This window comes from Hevea brasiliensis, unplaced genomic scaffold (genome assembly GCF_030052815.1).
Source record: "Hevea brasiliensis isolate MT/VB/25A 57/8 unplaced genomic scaffold, ASM3005281v1 Scaf7, whole genome shotgun sequence".
NCBI classification, from domain to species: domain Eukaryota; kingdom Viridiplantae; phylum Streptophyta; class Magnoliopsida; order Malpighiales; family Euphorbiaceae; genus Hevea; species Hevea brasiliensis.
In genome coordinates, this window is record NW_026615250.1 from 1,244,281 (window position 1) to 1,264,762 (window position 20,482).

The 20,482-nt window shown below is 33.9% G+C and overlaps 2 protein-coding genes across 3 annotated transcripts; both read right to left on the reverse strand.

Moving 5' to 3' along the window:
- Positions 1 to 11,193: 11,193 nt before the first annotated feature.
- On the reverse strand, positions 11,194 to 12,189 carry LOC131177695 (mitogen-activated protein kinase kinase kinase 20-like). The gene has a single exon (XM_058142804.1). The coding sequence runs from the start codon at positions 12,187 to 12,189 to the stop codon at positions 11,194 to 11,196; it is 996 nt and encodes a 331-aa protein (XP_057998787.1).
- Positions 12,190 to 13,718: 1,529 nt separating this feature from the next.
- LOC131177653 (uncharacterized) lies at positions 13,719 to 19,182 on the reverse strand. 2 transcript variants are annotated; one of them, XM_058142734.1, is made up of 7 exons: positions 18,608 to 19,182; positions 16,175 to 16,254; positions 16,027 to 16,082; positions 15,797 to 15,909; positions 15,032 to 15,093; positions 14,656 to 14,864; positions 13,719 to 14,201 (listed from the first exon to the last, which is right to left on the reverse strand). In XM_058142734.1, the coding sequence occupies exons 1-6, from the start codon at positions 18,713 to 18,715 to the stop codon at positions 14,684 to 14,686; spliced, it is 600 nt and encodes a 199-aa protein (XP_057998717.1). In that variant the 5' UTR covers positions 18,716 to 19,182; the 3' UTR covers positions 13,719 to 14,201; positions 14,656 to 14,683. The 2 variants fall into 2 exon arrangements, with proteins under 2 accessions (XP_057998717.1, XP_057998716.1); XM_058142733.1 differs by lacking the exon at positions 13,719 to 14,201 and having other exon boundaries at positions 14,441 to 14,864; positions 18,608 to 19,178.
- Between the last annotated feature and the right edge of the window lie 1,300 nt (positions 19,183 to 20,482).

The following is a 20,482-nucleotide window of genomic DNA, read 5'->3' on the forward strand; positions in this document are numbered from 1 at the left end:
TGCCAAGTTTTTGAAGGAGATTCTTTCCAACAAGAGAAGGCTAGAAGATTATGATACCATCAACTTGGGAGAGCAATGCAGTGCTATAATTCAGAAGAAGTTACCTCCCAAACTCAAAGATCCGGGTGTGTTTTCCATTCCTTGTCATATAGGTGATAATTGTGTGGCAAATGCCTTATGTGACCTTGGAGCTAGTGTCAGCCTAATGCCTCTTTCAATATATGAGAAGTTGAATATGGGAGAGTTGAAGCCCACAAACATGTATCTTTCATTGGCTGACTGTTCAATTAAATATCCATAAGGCATTCTAGAAAATGTACCTATCAAGGTTGGGAAATTCTACATTCCAGTGGACTTTGTCATTTTAGATATGGAAGAAGACACAAAAGTTCCTATCTTATTGGGAAGACCCTTTTTGGCAACAGCTGGTGCATTAATTGATGTAAAGGGTGAGAAATTGACACTTAGAGTGGGAGATGATCAAATGATATTCAACATCAATCCAGCCATGAAAAGGAAACATGAAGAAGTTGAGTCTTGTTTGCGGGTAGACATTATTGATGAGATTTTTCAAGAGCATTTTAGAAAAGGCTATCCACAAGACCCACTTGAAAATTGCTTAGTCCATGGTGGGAGCATTGATGATGACAATCACAACATAGCTACTTTTGCACAACACTTGGAGAGTTCTCCACCACATCCTGAAGCCACAATTTTTCAACTTGAAGAAATGCAAAATTTGGAGATCAAACCACCATCATTAAAGGTAGAGGATGCCCCAAAGGTAGATCTTAAACCTCTTCCTTCCAACCTCAGGTATGCTTTTCTTGGACCAAATGGAACATATCCTGTTATAATTAATGCATCTTTGACTGATATTGAGAATGAAAAATTGTTGAGAGTTTTGAGAGAATATAGGAGAGTTTTGGGTTATGCAATTGATGATATAAAGGGAATTAGTCCAACAGTTTGTATGCATAGGATTTTCCTTGAGCCAAATAGTAAACCTTCCATTGAACACCAAAGAAGATTGAATCCTACAATGAAGGATGTTGTGAAAAAGGAAATCCTAAAATTACTAGCTGCTGGAATTATTTACCCCATTTCTGACAGTGAATGGGTGAGTCCGTGCATGTTGTACCAAAAAAGGGTGGGGTGACAGTTGTTAAAAATGAGAATAATGAATTGATACCTACTAGAACTGTTACAGGTTGGAGAATGTGCATAGACTATAGGAAGTTGAACAATGCTACAAGAAAAGACCATTTTCCCCTTCCTTTTATGGATCAAATGTTAGAGAGATTAGCCAAGCATTCTTTCTTTTGTTACTTAGATGGATATTCTGATTTCTTTCAAATTCCAATACATCCTGATGACCAAGAAAAAACTACCTTTACCTGTCCCTATGGCACCTTTGCCTATCGAAGGATGCCATTCGGATTGTGTAATGCGCCTGGCACATTTCAAAGGTGCATGATGACCATTTTTTCTGATTTTATTGAAGAAATTATGGAGGTCTTCATGGATGACTTTTCAGTATATGGTACTAATTTTGATTCATGCTTGACTAATTTGTCTAAAATTTTGCAGAGATGTGCTGATAATGATCTGGTATTGAATTGGGAGAAATGCCACTTTATGGTCCAAGAGGGGATCGTTTTAGGGCATTTAATCTCAAATAGGGGAATTGAAGTGGATAGAGCCAAAATAGAAATTATTGAAAAAATGCCCCTCCAACCACTGTCAAAGGAGTGCGGAGTTTTCTTGGACATGCCGGGTTTTACCGGCAATTTATTCAGGATTTTTCCAAACTTGCTAAACCCTTAACAAATCTTTTGAATCATGATGTTAAATTTGATTTTAATCAAGATGGTATGGTTGTTTTTTGCAGGTTAAAGACGGCATTAACAACGGCTCCTATCATGCAACCCCCGGATTGGACTTTGCCATTCGAAATCATGTGTGATACAAGCGAGTTTGCTGTTGGAGCTGTCCTTGGCCAGCGAAAAGATAGAAAACCTTATGCCATTTACTATGCAAGCCGAACCCTTGATGAAGCTCAAGTTAATTATGCTACAACTGAAAAGGAGTTCCTTGCGGTAGTATTTGCACTCAATAAATTTCGTTCTTATTTGGTCAACTCAAAGGTAATAGTTTTCACTGATCATGCAGCAATAAGGTATTTAATGAGCAAGAAAGAAGCTAAATCTAGGTTGATTAGATGGATTTTGTTACTTCAAGAATTTGAGTTGGAAATAAGAGATAAAAAGGGTGTTGAGAATGTGGTGGCTGATCACCTTTCTAGGATAAAAACTGAAAATAAAGATGATGAAATTGTGCCAATTGATGAGTTTTTTATGAATGAGCAGTTGTATGTGTTGAAATCTTCACTTCCATGGTTTGCTGATATTGTGAATTTCTTGTCTTGTGGTGTCTTGCCACCTGATTTATCTTGGCAGCAAAAGAAAAGATTCTTGTATGATGTTAAATTTTATTCTTGGGAAGAGCCTCTTTTATTTAGGAGATGTAATGATGGAATAATTAGGAGATGTATACCAGAGGAAGAAATAAATGATGTTATTTACCATTGTCATTCCTCTGAATATGGTGGTCATTTTAGTGTCTCAAAAACTGTTGAAAAAGTCTTGACATCGGGTTTCTATTGGCCAAATATGTTTAAACATGTGAGAGACTTTGTAAGCAAGTGTGATAGGTGCCAAAGGGTAGGCAACATTTCCAAAAGAGATGAGATGCCCCAACAGTCCATATTAGAAGTCGAATTATTTGATGTGTGGGGAATTGATTTCATGGGGCCATTTCCATCCTCTTATGGGAATAAATATATCTTGGTAGGGGTGGACTATGTATCTAAATGGGTAGAAGCTATTGCTACACCTACCAATGATGCAAAAGTTGTGGTGAAATTTCTAAAAAAATTTGTTTTAACCAGATTTGGTGCCCCACGTGCCATAATCAGTGATGGTGGTAGCCATTTTTGCAACCACCAATTTGAAAAATTGATGAGAAAGTATGGGGTAAAGCATAGGATTGCCACACCATATCACCCTCAAACAAATGGCCAAGTAGAAATCACAAATAGAGAGCTTAAGCAAATCTTGGAGAAAACTGTCAACAAGTCCAGAAAAGATTGGTCCCTTAAATTAGATGACACTCTTTGGGCATATAGAACAGCCTTTAAAACCCCCATAGGAACTACACCTTATAGGTTAGTTTTTGGGAAATCATGCCATTTGCCCGTAGAGTTAGAACATAAAGCTTATTGGGCCATTAGAGCAATCAATTTTGATTTACAAGCTGCTGGACACAAAAGGCTTTTGCAATTTGATGAATTAGAAGAATTGAGACTTGATGCTTATGAAAATGCTAGGATCTATAAAGAAAGAACAAAAAAATGGCATGATAAGCATATCAAGAAAAAGGACTTTAAAGAAGGAGATTTGGTTCTCTTATTCAATTCAAGGTTAAAATTTTTTCCAGGAAAATTAAAATCAAGGTGGTCCGGTCCATTTAAAATTGTGAAAGTTTTACCTCATGGTGCTGTGGAAATTTTTGGTGAAAAATCTGGTAATTTCAAGGTAAATGGACAAAGGTTGAGGCATTATTCAGTTGGTGAGCCAATTGAGAAAATAGCAACTTGCTATCTCTCTCATTCTCCATAAAATCTTGAGTGAGTATGGTCAAGCTAAAGACCTAAACTTAGCATTTTTGTGCAAAACTCACAATTTTTCATTGATTCTTTATTTCTTTCATATATATATTTGTTTTAAGTTTTTTTATACTCCTTATTCAGAGTTTAACATTGTTCTAATTTTCTTGTGCAGATGGGATGCAATGCATTGCAAGCAAATGAGCAATAAAAATTTTTATTTTTAGCTTTAAATTTTAGCTTTAAATTTTAGTTTTAAATTTGTTCACTTATAATTTTCATCTTTCTTTTGTTGAGTATTTGCTGGTGATTCTTGCTGGATTCATTGCCCTTTTTGTTAATTTTAAGAGAAAATTTTTCAAATTTTGACATCTTGGATTAAAAAGAAAATTATTTGAATGTGGATGTGTGAATTGGTGCTTTGAAAAATTATTTTGTATGAGTATTTGATGAGCATAACAAGTTGAACAATTAGAATTCATGTTATGAAGGTTTAATCATTTGAAATCTAATTTGTTTTAATTTTTTAGGTGCTATAAAATTTGGTCAAATTTGGGCAGCAGATTACACAACCTGCGACATAACCGGTTTTGCTTGTGTCGTCGCTTGTGTTCGCTGGACACATTTTGGGCAGATTGTTACACAACCTACGACATAACCGATTTTGCTTGTGTCGTCGCTTGTGTTCAGATTGTTACACAACCTGTGACATAACCGGTTTTGCTTGTGTCATCGCTTGTGTTCGCTGGGCACATTTTGGGCAGATTGTTACACAACTTCCGACACAACCCCCCCTATCCTTATGTTCTAACTTGTGTCGCCTGTTTGTTTTGCAGGATAAGAACTCACTTCACCAGAATGGGCCAGCAGCTACCCCAAGCCCAAGCCCAAAAGCCCACTAACCCATTTTGATATAAAAAAAAAACTAATTAAACCAAACCCAAAGCCCAAAACCCATAACCATAGCCCAACCGACCAAAACCCATAACCATAGCCCAACCGACTAAAACCCAAACCCATAGCCCACGCCTAAAACCCAACCCTTAGCCCATAACCCGATAACCCCATCTCACCTTCTTCCTCTCGGCTTAGCCCCGACACGACCCCCTCTTCACCGTCACCTTCGTCCTCACAGTCACCTCCACCACAGACATTTCTCTTCGACTTCTTCCCATTCTTCTTCTTTTTCAGTCCCTTCCCTCCATTTCTCCATGCCCGACTCCCCACTCTCTTTCGAAAACTCCCCTCCCCATTCCTCATAGTCGCCGCAACCCCAAACCACTCCACCCATAAATGCCGACTCATCGGCGGCCCATTCTGGTGACGCCCCCATCGCCACATACAAGAAGAAAAAGGCGAAAAACATTAAACCGCACAAATCAACAAGCGGCATCAAGAGGAAGCGACCCGAACCGGCCACACAACAACTCCCAGTCCCGCCCCCAATGCCTGCTGCACCTGATGTCCGACGTGGCATCCCAAAATCGACGGTCAAGCGCCCAGGTACATCTAAAGGTAACTTTGCAATTCGCTCCTCTTTGCCTACTGCTAGACATTGGGTGTTATCTACGGTCGAAATGAAAAGAAATAAGGCAAGAGTCGAAGCTCGAAAAATGGTTCAAACTCGGTATTTGAATGTGTTTACACTTAAATCCTTGAAGATATATGATGAAATGCAGACTCTGTTAGATGCTTTAGGTTGGGTGCGATTTGCACATAAACAGGAACTGGTTTACCCCATTCTAGTGCAGGAATTTATGGCCTCCCTGTCCACTAATAAGCATAAGAATGACTTGGATAATGACTTGACAATCAATTTTAGATGCCTTGGTCAAGATAGGGTGCTGTCTATGGATAATTTTCACCATATATTCGGCTTTCCACCTGATGGTTTGCTCAAAATACCTACTAGCCAAAGGGACTATAATGGGTATGAATTTTGGCAGCAAATTGCACCTTCAGCAGGTACTTTCAAACCGGGGCACAGTAAGGCCTCTAAGATTGAGAGTCATTCCTTGAGATTGCTTCAGAGATTAATTGCAAATACAATTTTAGGAAGAGGAACTAGTGTTGGCAAAATGTCTCAGTATGATTTATTCTTTTTGTGGTGTGCAAAAACTGGTAAGAGAGCTTCACCTGGTTATTATTATGCCGTCATGTGATCCGCCAAACTACTAGGGGTACTGGTAACATTGTGTTTGGAGGTTTGGTCACACCCATTGCACATTATTTTGGCTTTAATCCTCAAGTTCACAAGTGTGCTGCTGTTCCAACTGGTTTGCTATTTTTGGATGGACCTCATTTGGCCAACCAAAAATTTTGTATCAAAAATGAGGCTACCCAGCTGTATGAGATTCCTGCACCAACCGCACCACCACCTGGCTCTCCCACTGCAATTAGCTCCTCCTCAGCATCTGAGAAACCATCCGAGCAGCCTTTTACACAACCTCCACGCCAGGCTCCACCAGCTGCCCAACCTGCTTCATCAACAGCCTCTGGACCATCCATAGCAACTCTTCTGACATTCATGGAGAATCTCAGTGATGAGATCTATTCTTTTCGGCAAATGACGGATGTCTCTTTTCAAACATTACGGGATTTAGCTGATATATATTTGGATAGAAGTGCTGAAATGCAAGACGAGTTGAAAGTCATGCGAGCTAAGCTGGAGCAGATCGAAACAAACCAGGCACTGATTTTGAGCATCATCTCTCCACAGCAACCACCAAAAGCACCACCACCTCCACAAGATGGCAAGGGCAAAGGAGTTCTCATACCTGACTGACCAGCTTTTATTCTCCATTTACATTTCATGTCTTTAATTTCGTTGCTTAATTAATTAGTATTTTGAACTTATTTAGTTAATATTTTGCTTGTGTTATTTTTCTTTTACTCGAACCATTTACTTATTCAGTTTTTTTTTTTTTTTTTTTAGTTCCTCATAAAATACATTTTTCTTTTATATCTTTAGTACATTGCTCACTTGCTTTGATTTGCTACTTCGGATTTACACTTGATGGCTATATTTTTGAGCTTAACCTTTTTATTACAACTTTTTGAGTTTAATTGATTTAATGGATTCCATTGCACTGTTTCTTTTGCAATGAGTGCAGCAGTTGTCCAAATTTTATTTAATTATATTGGCTGCACTTCAATGAGGTAACAATTCTCATCTCAGCTTGTGTCACTTTTAACACAAGTTGTGCTATCGCTTATGCAACAGGGTAATAATTCTTTATCCACATATGAGCCCCCATTTTCTGCACATATAGCCAAATTATCCTATTCCTTGCAACCTTTTAACATTGAGGACAATGTTCATTCTGAGTATGGGGGAGAGGGTAAATTTTTTGCAAAAATTATTTTTCCTTTTTCACTTGCATATAGCGACATACTTATTACTTCATACTTGTACATATTCACATATATACACTGCATATAGCTTCATATATACTTCGTTGCATATAGATTCACTATACATTTATACATTCATGCATTTCATTTGTTCATTTAAAATTTTTGAATTTTTAAACCAGTCTTTGAACTCCATAAGCCACTTATTCAAGTAATCCAACTTGCCTTTAGATAGTTAGTGGAATGAAAGTTCCAGCTGGGTACAAAGTCTCAAGCATTATTCTTTCTCTTACTTAATAGCTGATAATTAATATATTTATCTAGGTATGCAGATTCTGATTAGTTATTTTGAGTTTTGAGTGTCTAAATAAGCCTTTAAGGAAGAAAATGGTCATTGTCGTCTCACCATTCCTAGAACAAGCATCTTAGATCTTTCAAAGCGAAATTTTTAACTTGCATTTGATAAGAATATGATTTAGGCATTCCTTCATATTTTAAACCTCACATTTAGCCTTAACCTACCTTAATTTCATTTCAACCCTTGCAAACCCCCTTGAACCTTAATTCCCTAATTTCTTTGGAACCCAAATCATTTACCTAGCCATTAAACCTAAACACTACCACCTATTTATGAGAATAATATTTTAGCAATTAAGTGCATAAAAAAAACAATAATAAAAGAATAATGATAAAAAAAAACTTGGAGGATTGAAACATCTTGAAAAGTGCTAGAGTAATTGTGAAAAGTTGATAAAAAAAGAAAAAAAAAGTCACAAAAATATCCCAAAGGTAATTTTGGGTGTGACGTGAAATAGGGACACATACAAAATAAAAAAATATATATTATAAAAGTAGTCCCTTTATTGTGTTAGCACTTGAGATTCATTGTGAATTTCTTTCCTCTTGATAGAAAAAAAAAATTATTATAAAAAAAATAATAAATAAAAAAAGAATATTGGATGCACTTTGAGTTTCATGATTAATATTATTCTCATATTTTGTTTACCTTATTCCCTTTCTTTGTTAACCACAATTTTACCCTATTTGACCCCATTACAACCCTTAAAAAGACCTAATGATTCTTTGAAAAATGCTTGTTACATTAGTAGAGTTAGATCTTTTATGCTTGCATATGGGTTTGGCAATATAATCTTCATACATTACTCACCATCTATTTGAGACACATTGGCTATCTATTTCATTTAGGTTTTTTTTAGCATAATTGACTCTTGTAGCTGGTTGGTATTTGTTGCTTGGGTTGATTAGTTAATTCTTAGCTATTTTGTAATTGTTGAGAGTGATTGCTTCATTCTTTGTGCTTTGCTGGTGGGAATTTGGAATGTTGGTAGCTAGAGGTAAGTTGGTAGTTTGGATTAGTGATTTTTGTGTTTTCAAAGACTGATTCTGTTCCTTTCCAAATGAGTTTTAATGAAATTTTGCTTGGGGACAAGCAAGAGTTTGAGTATGGGGGAATTTGATGCATGCATTTTAGATCATTATTTAGGTGTAATTTTTGCACACAATTTATCCTTGTTCATAGCTATTATTATAGATATTAGTATATATTTAGTCAATTTTACAATTTTCACACTTCTTAGTTTAATTTTTGGAATTTATTTGTTTTGTAGGTTAAATTTGGAGAAATTTGATGTATTTTGATCAGAGTAGCCATTTGGAGGAGATTAGAGTTGAATTGCAAAAATTTTTGAAGTTGAGTAAAAATGGCTGAGAGCTACACAACCTGCGACACAACCAATTTAGCTTATGTCGCAGGTTGTGTCGATCGTCAGATATTCAGGCAGATTGTTACACAACCTGCGACACAACCCGCGACACAACCGATTCAGCTTATGTCGTTTTTACTGGAAATGGCTGACGTGGCATTTTCGTTACTCTGATTTTATACCTCACTTTCTCTGGAATCTTCCACCTTTTTACCCATTCTAGGGCAGACCCCTAACCCATATAAAGTCTCTTTTATCATTTTCTTTCCATAAGGAGGAAGGGAGGCATTTTTGGCAAAAAAAGAAAGAGAGAAAGAGGGAGCACGTGAAGCCATTTTCTGCAGCAGCAGCAGGGAGCTCTTTCTGCACTTTCCAGCAGCAGCTTCTGCACCATTCTTCTGGGTTTTTCTATTCCTTAACTTAGATTTTCATTATCTCTTCATTTATACATTTGGGTTTGTTTAGAAACTATGATTAGTGAGTAGTTGTTTGAGATTCTAGAGATGAGTTTGTAAATATTGTTTTGTATTGTGGTTTTGAATTGATTTAGCCATTTAAATGAGATTTGTTACATTTTGATTTATTGCTTGTGAGCTTATTGCCTTGCTTGATGAATGGGCCCTCATTAAGTTAAGCTTTAATCCTTAATAGATGGACTGAAAAGTAAATACTAGGGATAGATAATCTTGCAATAAACTTTATTTTCTTGGTGTTAGAGATAAGCTAAGAGGATTAAGGGGAACTTTCCAAAAATCAATTAGAGCTTTAATTGGGTTTTTGTTAGGTTTGAAATACCGTGAAAACAGGGTTTGATTTAATGAAAACCAACTTTGAAATGCTTGAAAAAGGTTTCAAAAATTTAAGAATTGATTTCCCTCAAAATTGCAATTCTCATATGTTTGGCTAAATTAGGGATAAACCACATGCAAACAATATTGAAAATCCAATATCTAGAATCACTTTAATTTTCATTGAATTTAGATTTAATTCCTCCAAATTTCATAAATAGAAATTTCAAATTAAATTTTGGTAATCTAGTTTAATTAATTTAGTTAATTGTTTGATTTAGCTTAAATTCTTCAAATACCAATTTTAATTTCAGATTTCATTTTACATCTTTAAATTTTACCATTCTAATTAGCTTATCCTTTTATTTCCAATTTAAGCACAATTCCCTGTGAGATCGATATCATTTTTAAAACTATACTACTGTGACCCGTGCACTTGCGGATTACACAACACATCATCCACCAATCTTCCCACAATATATATTCTTGATGCTGGATTTTTTAACACAGAAGAAACATATGATTCGACCACCCTTAAAATAATTCTCACATCATAAACAGCATCGGTATTGATGTAATTCCTGACTAAGAGATCTGAAGCAGAACATTGCTCCAACATAAGTGTTATTCTTTGATCCAGCTTATTTAACAGTTCAAACTTAATTCTCATCACCATTTCCAACTTGAGAAAGTGAGGTAAAAAAATTATAGAAAACTGAGTTTTTCTCCTTAGGAAGTACCTTGATCAAACTTTCTGCAGTAACTCTCAGTGACCGATGTGTAGATGTTTTAGCAGATTGTGCTACCCAAAAAAAATTTGAGAAAGCCATTTTGCTGTCCAGTGAGCTATGCACATGATCCAACAAGCTGTGGTCTTATCATCTCTTTTCTTTTAATTCATTCTATGACTTCAAGAAAATGATATATTCGAAGAACATAAATATCTTCAACAAATTCTCAGCTACACATCTATGTGTTGAGTTTTCTGCATTATTTGCTCGAGCATTAAGCACAATGAATTTATCAATGATAGTTTTTACATTAATAATACTTACAAAAAACAAGTAATTAATGCAAATTTTTTTAATTCCTAATTTTTTTATATTCTTAAAAATAAATCCTTAATGTATTTATATTGAACAATTGGAAATAAAAATACCAACTCAATAAATAAATAAAAATTAAAAAGGTCTAATTATTTAAGGGTTTAAATAGTTCAGTCCAAAGTAACACTGAAGTTATATATAAATTTAAATACCATCAGTGAAGTTTTTATCCCTAATTTTTAATTTTATTAAGCTTTCCTTTTGGATTAGCAGTAATTTTTCATAAGCGAAATAAAAAAGAAATTGTGGAATGAGATGATATTTTAAAATAGTATATATTTTCATGTATTAATTATGTGATAAAATTAGATGATATTTAAAATATACACTATTTTTTAATGCTATTATCGGAAAACTTACAACAAATAGAAGGGAAAATGATAGGGAAAATCAACTAAATTTACATTTTATCAGAAATCTTGAGGGAACACTGGCTTGTGACGAGGGGATGATATATGAAGAAGTTAGAAGTATAGGGGAAAACAACAGGAAAACAAAATTGTCAGCATATTACATTCCATTGCCGATTTGCAGATATTAGAGTTTCTCCACCACTAGTTCACAGAAAGGAAAGGATGCTCTAGTAAGCAATCAGCAGACCATCTATGAGCAGCAGTACGAACAAAACATCGGCTCAGGAAATCCTTTGCATCTTCTGATACATTACTGGGTATTTGAGGCAGTTCATCTGTATATCCAATCACCCACAGAAGATCTTCAACTTCTGAATACTCCCAGGCTGGTTTTCCAGTTAGCATCTCCAACACAGCACATCCAAAGGCCCAAATGTCTGTAGCATACCCAATCTTTTTATCTCTCACCAATTCTGGAGACATATATCTGGTTGTGCCGCTCAAATCATGGCACTCTTCATCCACTGCCTTAGCCAATCCGAAGTCCGCAAGCTTTGCTACAAAAGTTCCCTTCCTTTCTCCACTACCAGGCACCAGCAAAATGTTGTCCGGCTTGATATCGCAATGGATGTAGCCACGACAGTGAATGTACTTCAACCCTTGAAGAACGTCTCTTGAATAATACTTAACATCAGAATCAGCCAACCCAAAACCTGATAATCTTATTTGCCGTTCTAAGCTAAGTCCCGAACAGTACTCCAAGAGTAAGTTATATACTTTCACCCCATTAGCTATATACGTGACTTCGTCTCCGTAACAACGAACCACGTACGGACTGGAAGTAAGATCACAGAGAACTTGTTTCTCATGCTGTAATGAAGATGATTGATCCATAATTGTAGATTTGACTGCCAATTGAGAAGGAAGATGAGTTCCCTGATTTATGGTTGTTCTTGTTTTAGCATAAAAGACAGAACCAAATCCTCCTTTGCCAAGCAAGCACACTCGAACCCATGAAAGCCCATGAGAGGCTTCCAAAGTTGTAGCCCTTTCGAAACAAACGACTGGAGTCTTCTTTTTCGTCTTAAAAGCATTGCGTCGCTTGATCATTGCGTACCATTTAGAATCATGTTTTGGCTTCCTTGGAGTAGAAGAGGAGGAGGAGGATATGACCACCACGGAGATGACGGGCGCCATGGTTGAAGGAAACATACGTTGTTTGCGACAGAAAAGCTGTGTTTCTTGAAGAGAAATGTGGAATTGGAGATTGCTACTAGTAGCTTAAGGGTTGTGTTTCTTGAGAGATAGGGAATTGGAGATAACTAGTAGTAGCTTAAGGGCCAAGTTTCTTGAGAAGAGATAGGGAATTGGAGATTATTGTATAAAACAAAATTTTCAAATTTTTAAGATAGTTATAATAAATAAAAAAAAAAGATAACAAAACAAAAGATATATTGAAATAAAATAAAAGATATATTTTATTTATAAAATAGAAGATATATTGAAATTACTAAATTGCATTAAACAAAATATTAACATAACAGATTTCTATGTAATAGTTATAATAAACAAATTTTCAAATTTTTAAGATAGTTGTAATAAATAAAAAAAATAACAAAATAAAAGATATATTGAAATAAAATAAAAGATATATTTTATTTATAAAATAGAAGATATATTGAAATTACTAAATTGCATTAAACAAAATATTAACATAACAGATATCTATAACAGATATCTATGTAATAGTTATAATAAACAAATTTTCAAATTTTTAAGATAGTTGTAATAAATAAATAAAAAATAACAAAATAAAAGATATATTGACATAAAATAAAAGATATATTTTATTTATAAAATAGAAGATATATTAAAATTACTAAATTCCATTAAACAAAATATTAACATAACAAATTTCTATGTAATAGTTATAATAAAAAAAATTTCAAATTTTTAAGATATTTACAATAAAAAAAATTCTTAACTTTGAATATTATACCACGGAAAAATTATTTATTATGTAGAAAAAAAAATTAAATCAATTTTATATTTTTACACTATTTAATTTAACCTATTGAATCATTATAAGAATGTGTTATTCAATTTTGCAAATTCAAGCTCATGCTTCGGTCATTATTTTTAATTTATATAACACTCTTAATTCATGTTTGAAAATACCAAATAAATTTGATTAAATAATTTTTAAACTTGTTAATATATTTCAACCTAAATTGCTTTAACATTTTCATTACTAAAACGACTCAATAAACAAAACAGTGTTTAATTTAATTAAGGTTAATTCCCTCTTCAAAAAAACTGATTTGATATTCAAACTCTTATAATTATTAATATATGTATTTTTTTTATTTTGAAAAATACATTAATCTATTTAAACCAGAGCTCATGATCAATGTGAATGCTGCTTGAATTTTTTTTTTTTTTTTTATTTGTTGTGTCAATATGATTCTTGGTGTGTTAAAAATGGCCGTTAGTTTTTTCCTTCGCAACTCTCTAAAGTTGAGAATGCCTTTATTCCCAGATGATCTGAAGTTGGTGATCATCAAACTCTGCTGAAAGAACAATGTGATTTGAAAACTTTGCATGTGATGGACAGGTGCCTACTGCTCATATTTCAATATTCCAATCATGTAACGATGGTAATCCACGAAAGAACAATGCATCTAGTTCCAGATATCCAAATTTTAAACATTTCATTTGACAATAAATTTAAGAACAATAATAGATAAAACTGAAGATCAATGTTGTCACTAAGCTACCATAAATGTGGTACACCTTGAATATAGAGCGAAAATGAAGCGTATATCTACATCATAGAAATCCTATTCTAGATTTATTTTAAAATAACTTAATAAAATTTAATGTAACCTCAAAAAAGAGTTCACAACTCAAAGGGAACAGGGGGAGACAAGGCAAATGCCACAAAATGAAAGTTATTAGTTAAACATTACTTCTACAACAGAACCTTGTACAAACAATTACATGCGCAAAGCTCTGGCCATGATCCTATAATCTCCCTTTTTCTTCAAGGCTCCCCTTATTCTGAGGTATCCCTACTGTCTGCATGGCACCCCTAGATAACGTCATAACGATACTTCTTTCTTTTCGTGAATCGGATTGGTCCATGCTAATGACTTATTGGATACTCTTCTTCACAATTCCCTCAAGCATTCCATCATTCCCAAAACGACCTGAAATCATATCCAAGTTTTTTCCTTTTCAAAAATTTTATTAAAACATTAACCATTAATCGATAGGATACTCAAATTAGAACCATGTTGTCAAAGTAGTCAAGACTAGCTAAAGGTTTCTTTTTCAGTTCATTAAATTTCGATTAAAACTCGAACTCAATATATTATCATTAGAGACAACTCTAGTACCAGTGAGTTAAAGCTTATTGATAACTAAGGGTATATTTTTTAATCAAGCATAATTCAAACTTTGTTGTTTCACATTAGGAATGAAAGTTTTAATCAGCTTCATCAGAGTCGGCATCAAAGATAGAAATACAGAATTCCAGGTGGGTGTGAATTCACTACGTTCTCCTTCTGCAACCTCAATCAGTTTCATCAGAGTCGTCGTAAAAAATATACAAGTATGGGACTATTGGTGTGTGTTCACTATGTTCTACATCTGCAGCCTCACTAGTCAATCTAGGAGTGTTCCAACCCAACTACTGCATGTATACTTCATCATAGGCTTCAATGTTGAAACCTGAAGCAAGAAACAATTCCATCTCATTCACGAATCGTTCTGTTCTTGCTGCTAGAAAAGGCCTTGCTGCATCAGAGACTAGATTCTTGAACTCTCCTTGTTTTGTTTCAGGTGTTCTCATTGGATGAGATTGATCACCCCTGGCAAAAAGGAAAACAAGCTTTTGAGAAAGAGATATGTAAAATAATTATGCGCCAAACTTTAGTAGTCATCAAAAGAACTTAAAGAATGAGGAATCCAATTGTTACAATCTAGAGTTCATTTTCATCATTAACTTGCACATGAATAAGATAAGTACAGAAAACACCTTCTCAAGAATGAATCAACCACACCAAGCATATGGTGTACAATAATTTCAACATCCTCTTCCTGCAAGCAGGCATGTCAGAAGATGAAAGTTAATCAATGATAGCCAACCAAAGCTAGAAGAAAGCTATATACATTAAATTAACATCCCAAATTATCAACAAACAAAAAAGAAAAAGAAAAAGAAAATCCAAAACAAAAACAGTGCAAGGCTTTTTGTAAACAGCATTACTATTATATGCATAAAGCCATAAACATTCTTCTATTTCCTGTATACACCGAAAAATACACAAAACCAAAACTTTAAATATTTATCCACATCCACAAAGTTTGAACTAGTGCCAAAGTAGCACATGAAAGAGTTGGAAGAGAATAATGCCTTTCAAACTCTGACATTAAAAAAAAAAAAGAAAACTGATCTGAATTCAATGGAGTAAAGTAGGAAAAGACATACTTGATGCAACATAATTGATGCTATGTATAGCTCTATATGACTAAAAAAAATGGTTTGAACAGTTTTTCACACGGTTATGCAGTCATCCACTAATGCCAGCTTAGTTATACAAGTTATTAATTTTGGTAAGATCTCCAATTTACCAGCAATGCAACTTTATTAATGGCATTTATTTGTTCTAATGAATAGAGTATCTTAATTTAATAATATAATCTCATATGTTAGAGCACCAAAATTCAGTGGGATGTCCAAGTTTGTATTTTGTAACAAGTAAAGGTCAAAGCATAGAAAAATCTCAATTAACAGATGGACCTGCAAAAGAGCCTGAATTTCTATTCTCAACCAACTTTGCAGCCACCGATTTGGTTGAAGACACTTACGGGACTTCCAATATCGCAATGCGTTAACTATATTGCTCAAGATACCTAACTAAACACAAATTTACTGAAAAACATACATAGGTATTGATTTGTTGGGAAATAGCATTAAAAGACAAATATCTGTTTAACAAAACAAGAATAAAATGGGAAGTAGTAGAGAACCTGATTCAATATAATAGCATTTTAATCTATACTTGTGAGCTTTTGAAAAGAAAGAACTAGAAAAAAAAAAAGGACATAAACTAAGTAAATAACCAATTTTAATATAGTGAAGGGTTGAAAGGGAAAACAAGAATATAGAAATAGGTACCTAAGCTCAAAATTGTCATTTATATACTGCATTTGGAATGAACTTCCATCATATCCATAAATTATTGAAAGGTTTTCTGTCTGCAGAATAGCCAAACAATACCGCCATTAACAACAAATTTTACACAGAGACAACAACCCTGTAATCAATAAGGTAAAACAGAAGGCCTGCATTGTTATGTGAAGCTAAAGTGAAACATAAGTGGAATAAAGCAAACCTTGCACAAAGGACATTTTACAGAACAAGGTGCATGAGAATGCTTGCCAGCAACTACTTTAGTCCAATGCAAAATGCAACTGTAACAAAATTTATCTGCAATACAGGAATGAGAGGAACAAATGACCCACCATCATCTTGTATCATTCCCCAACCCTCTCCCTCCCTCCCCCCGCCCCGCGCCCTCCTGCCCAACCCAAACATCACAAAAATATATATATACTCAACTCAACTCAACTAAGCCTTTATCCCAAAAATTTGAGGTCGGCTATATGGATTCGCTTTTTCCACTCTGAACAATTTTGGGTTAAATCCTCAGAAATGTGTAATGCTTCTAAGTCATGTTGTACTACTCTCCTCCAAGTCAATTTAGGTCTACCCTTTTTTTTCTTTCTATCCTCTAACCTAATGTGCTCTACTTGTCTAACTGGAGCCTCCGTATGTCTACGCTTCACATGACCAAATCACCTCAATCTCCCTTCTCTCAACTTATCTTCAATTGGCACCACTCCTACCTTTTCTCTAATACTCTCATTACGGACTTTATCTAGTCTAGTATGGCCACTCATCCACCTTAACATTCTCATCTCTGCAATTCTTATCTTAGATGCATACGACTCTTTCAGTGCCCAACACTCACTACCATATAACATAGCCGGTCGTATGGCTGTACGGTAAAATTTTCTTTTAATTTATTGGGAATCTTACGATCACATAAAACTCCCGTGGCACGTCTCCACTTCAACCATCCGGCTTTAATCCTATGACTAACATCCTTCTCACATCCCCCATCTACTTGAAGGACTGAGCCTAGATATTTAAAGTGATTACTTTGTAATGCATTCACTCCATTCAAACTAACTCCTTCCCTATCACCAGTTTGGCCTTCACTGAACTTGCAATGCATGTATTCTGTCTTCGTTCTACTTAACTTAAAACCCTTTGACTCTAGAGTACTTCTCCAAAGTTCTAGCTTTCTATTGACTCCTTTTCGTGTCTCATCTATCAGAACAATATCATCCGCAAACATCATGCACCAAGGAATACTCTCTTGTATATGTTTCGTCAGTTCATCTAAAACTAATGTAAAAAGGTAAGAGCTTATGGCTGATCCTTGGTGTAATCCAATTGAGATCGGAAAATCTCGTGTCCCCTCCCACTGTGCGCACAATAGTAGTTGCTCCTTCATACATATCTTTCAATACTTGTATGTACCTAATAGATACTCTCTTTTGTTCTAACACATTCCATAAGACCTCTCTTAGAACACTATCATAAGCCTTCTCCAAATCAATAAAAACCATGTGTAGATCTTTCTTCACATCTCTATATTTCTCCATCAAGCTTCTAATGAGAAAGATCGCTTCCATAGTTGAACGACCGGGCATGAAACCAAATTGATTGAGAGAAATAGAAGTATCACGACGTAGTCGATGCTCCACAACTCTCTCCCACAACTTCATAGTATGGCTCATGAGTTTAATTCCCCTATAGTTTGAGCAACTCTGTATGTCTCCCTTATTTTTAAAAATAGGTACTAAAATACTCTTCCTCCATTCATCAGGCATTTTCTTTGAGTTTAGAATCTTATTAAATAATTTAGTTAACCATGCCACTCCCATATCTCCCAAATACTTTCACACTTCAATTGGTATTTCATCGGGTCCACAGGCTTTACCCACTTTCATTCTCTTAAGTGCTTCCTTTACAAAGGTAATTGACCACTAAGGATACAAATATATACACAAATATATATATATATATATATATATATATATATATATATATATATATATATATATAAAGCATGCACACGCAAGCACTCATGGAAACACTGGTATCTGAAAAGCATTGCCAATACAAGCTCAAATGAGGCTTATACAGAATTATAGTAAAATTGCTCAAATACCCACATTTAGTATTGATTCGTAATGCACAATTACTATCATAAAGGTTTCGAATTGCTTTCTTTTCATATAATCCTTAACAATTCGTAAGCGCCTAATCACTACTAACTGAAATGAACACCGGAAATCAAGTAGAGGTTAAGCAACGAAAAGCACAAGAAGAAAGCTCTCATACAAATACCAAACGAGGAATTGGGTCAATAATAGACATATGAATTGTTAAGAAGAAGGAAAAATAAAAAGAAAGGGTACGGCTTGGAAAAATAAAAAGAAAGGGTACAGCTTTTGAGAGAAAATCAAGACAACGTACGGAGACAGGAATCGAGATAGGATTCTTGAAGGAAGGGACCGAGGCAGATGGGGCATGGATTGGAGTCCCGCGAAGAGGAAGAGTGATTCTCGTTGCTTTTAGCTTCATCTTGGTCCATTATTTTTCTTGAACTCGCTAGATTTCTCCTTCCCACTCCAATACCGATTTCAACCATCCATGGAAATTATTATAAAATAAAAATTAATTAAATGTAAATATTTTTCATAAATATAAACATTTCTTTTAACATTTTACAATTTCAATCATAATTTTATTATTATTTAAAAAAAAAAGACTTAGAGTAGAGAATTGAGAAAGTAGAACCTGGAATCGAAATATGCCAAATAAATTCTACATAGTTTAAAAAAAATTATGTCTGATGAACTTCACGTTGTTTAAAAAAAAATACTATATTGCATGAAAAATCATCCATCTCGCAAAAATATAGATTTACTTTATTTATTTATTTATTTCAAATTATAAATTTTTATAAATAGTAATTTATTTAATAACTTACTAATATATTTTTATTTGATATACATTGAAAAAGTAAAATTCATTAATTTGAATAATAATTTAAAAATATGAGTTATTTAATTTTTAATAGAATAATGTAAGCAAAGAACATATTAAAAAAAAAATTTGACAAAATTTTTCTAAGTAAAACAAAATTTATTATTTTAATTATGTTAATTGTAATAGCTTAATTCATGTAAAAATAAAAAGTTAACATATCTTCATAAAACGAAAGATGTATAATTAAAATAAAAAATTTTATTTAATTTTTTTTAATATATCATCTACTCATCTTACTTCATTAAAAATTAAATAATTCATGTTATTAAATTTTTTTGGAACTAATAAATTTTATTTTTTTAATATATATTAAATTGGATAAATTAATAAATAAGTTATTACTTGTAATTTAAAATAAATAAAAAAATAATAAGTCTATTTTTATTTCACAGAGGGAGTAATATAAATATAATTATAGTAATATGTTTTGTAACACCCCCATTGTATAGCCTGGTATATTTCACTGTTCCGGTGACCGGTGTCGGTCCGGACAATTAATGAGATTAGGGCCACACTTAAGACAATTTGAGAAGCTATAAACACAAATAATTAGTAATGTTTAATTAGTTAACTATAAATAAGAAAAACAGAACATAAGAGGTTAAACGAGCCGAGAGTCACAGCGATGAGTGACCTCCTCGGGAATGATCATAAGTCATTCTAAACTCAAATTTCGAACCGTAAAAGTGACGTCATGGTCCTTAGGACCCTTATGAACACAAAGTGGAAAAGAGAAAACCACGAAAAAGAATCATAAGCTACCAAATAATTAGGTCAGGGAGCCGGAAGAAATATTGGATTATTTGCAAACCGGGATGAACCGGCGAGGGGCAATTTGGTCAATTGACCCCAAGAGCTGACTCCTGACCTAACTGTCAAATAAAATTGGAGAAAAGAAAATTTCGGAATCGAGAATAAAATTAAAGAACTAATAGAGAAATAAATAGAAAAAAAAAAAAAAGGAAAGAGGTTGGAAAAGTCAAAGTTGATGACATCATTAATGATGTCATAAACAAATTTATTAAATATTTATTAAATTTGATATTTATGGTCTTCCATAGCAAAATAAATAAAAGAAACAAAAGAAAAAAAAAATTAAATTCATCATCTTCAAAAGGAAAAACGTGACTCACTCTTCCCTCTCACTTATTTCATCTTCCACCATGGATAAGTCTAACCAAGCTTTTGAAACCCTAAATTAAACATGCTTTTCCTAAAATTCTCCACATGAATTTCATTATTGCATCTTGAAGAGTATAGAAGAAGCATAAGAAAGCAAGAAGAAGAAGGAAGAAAAAG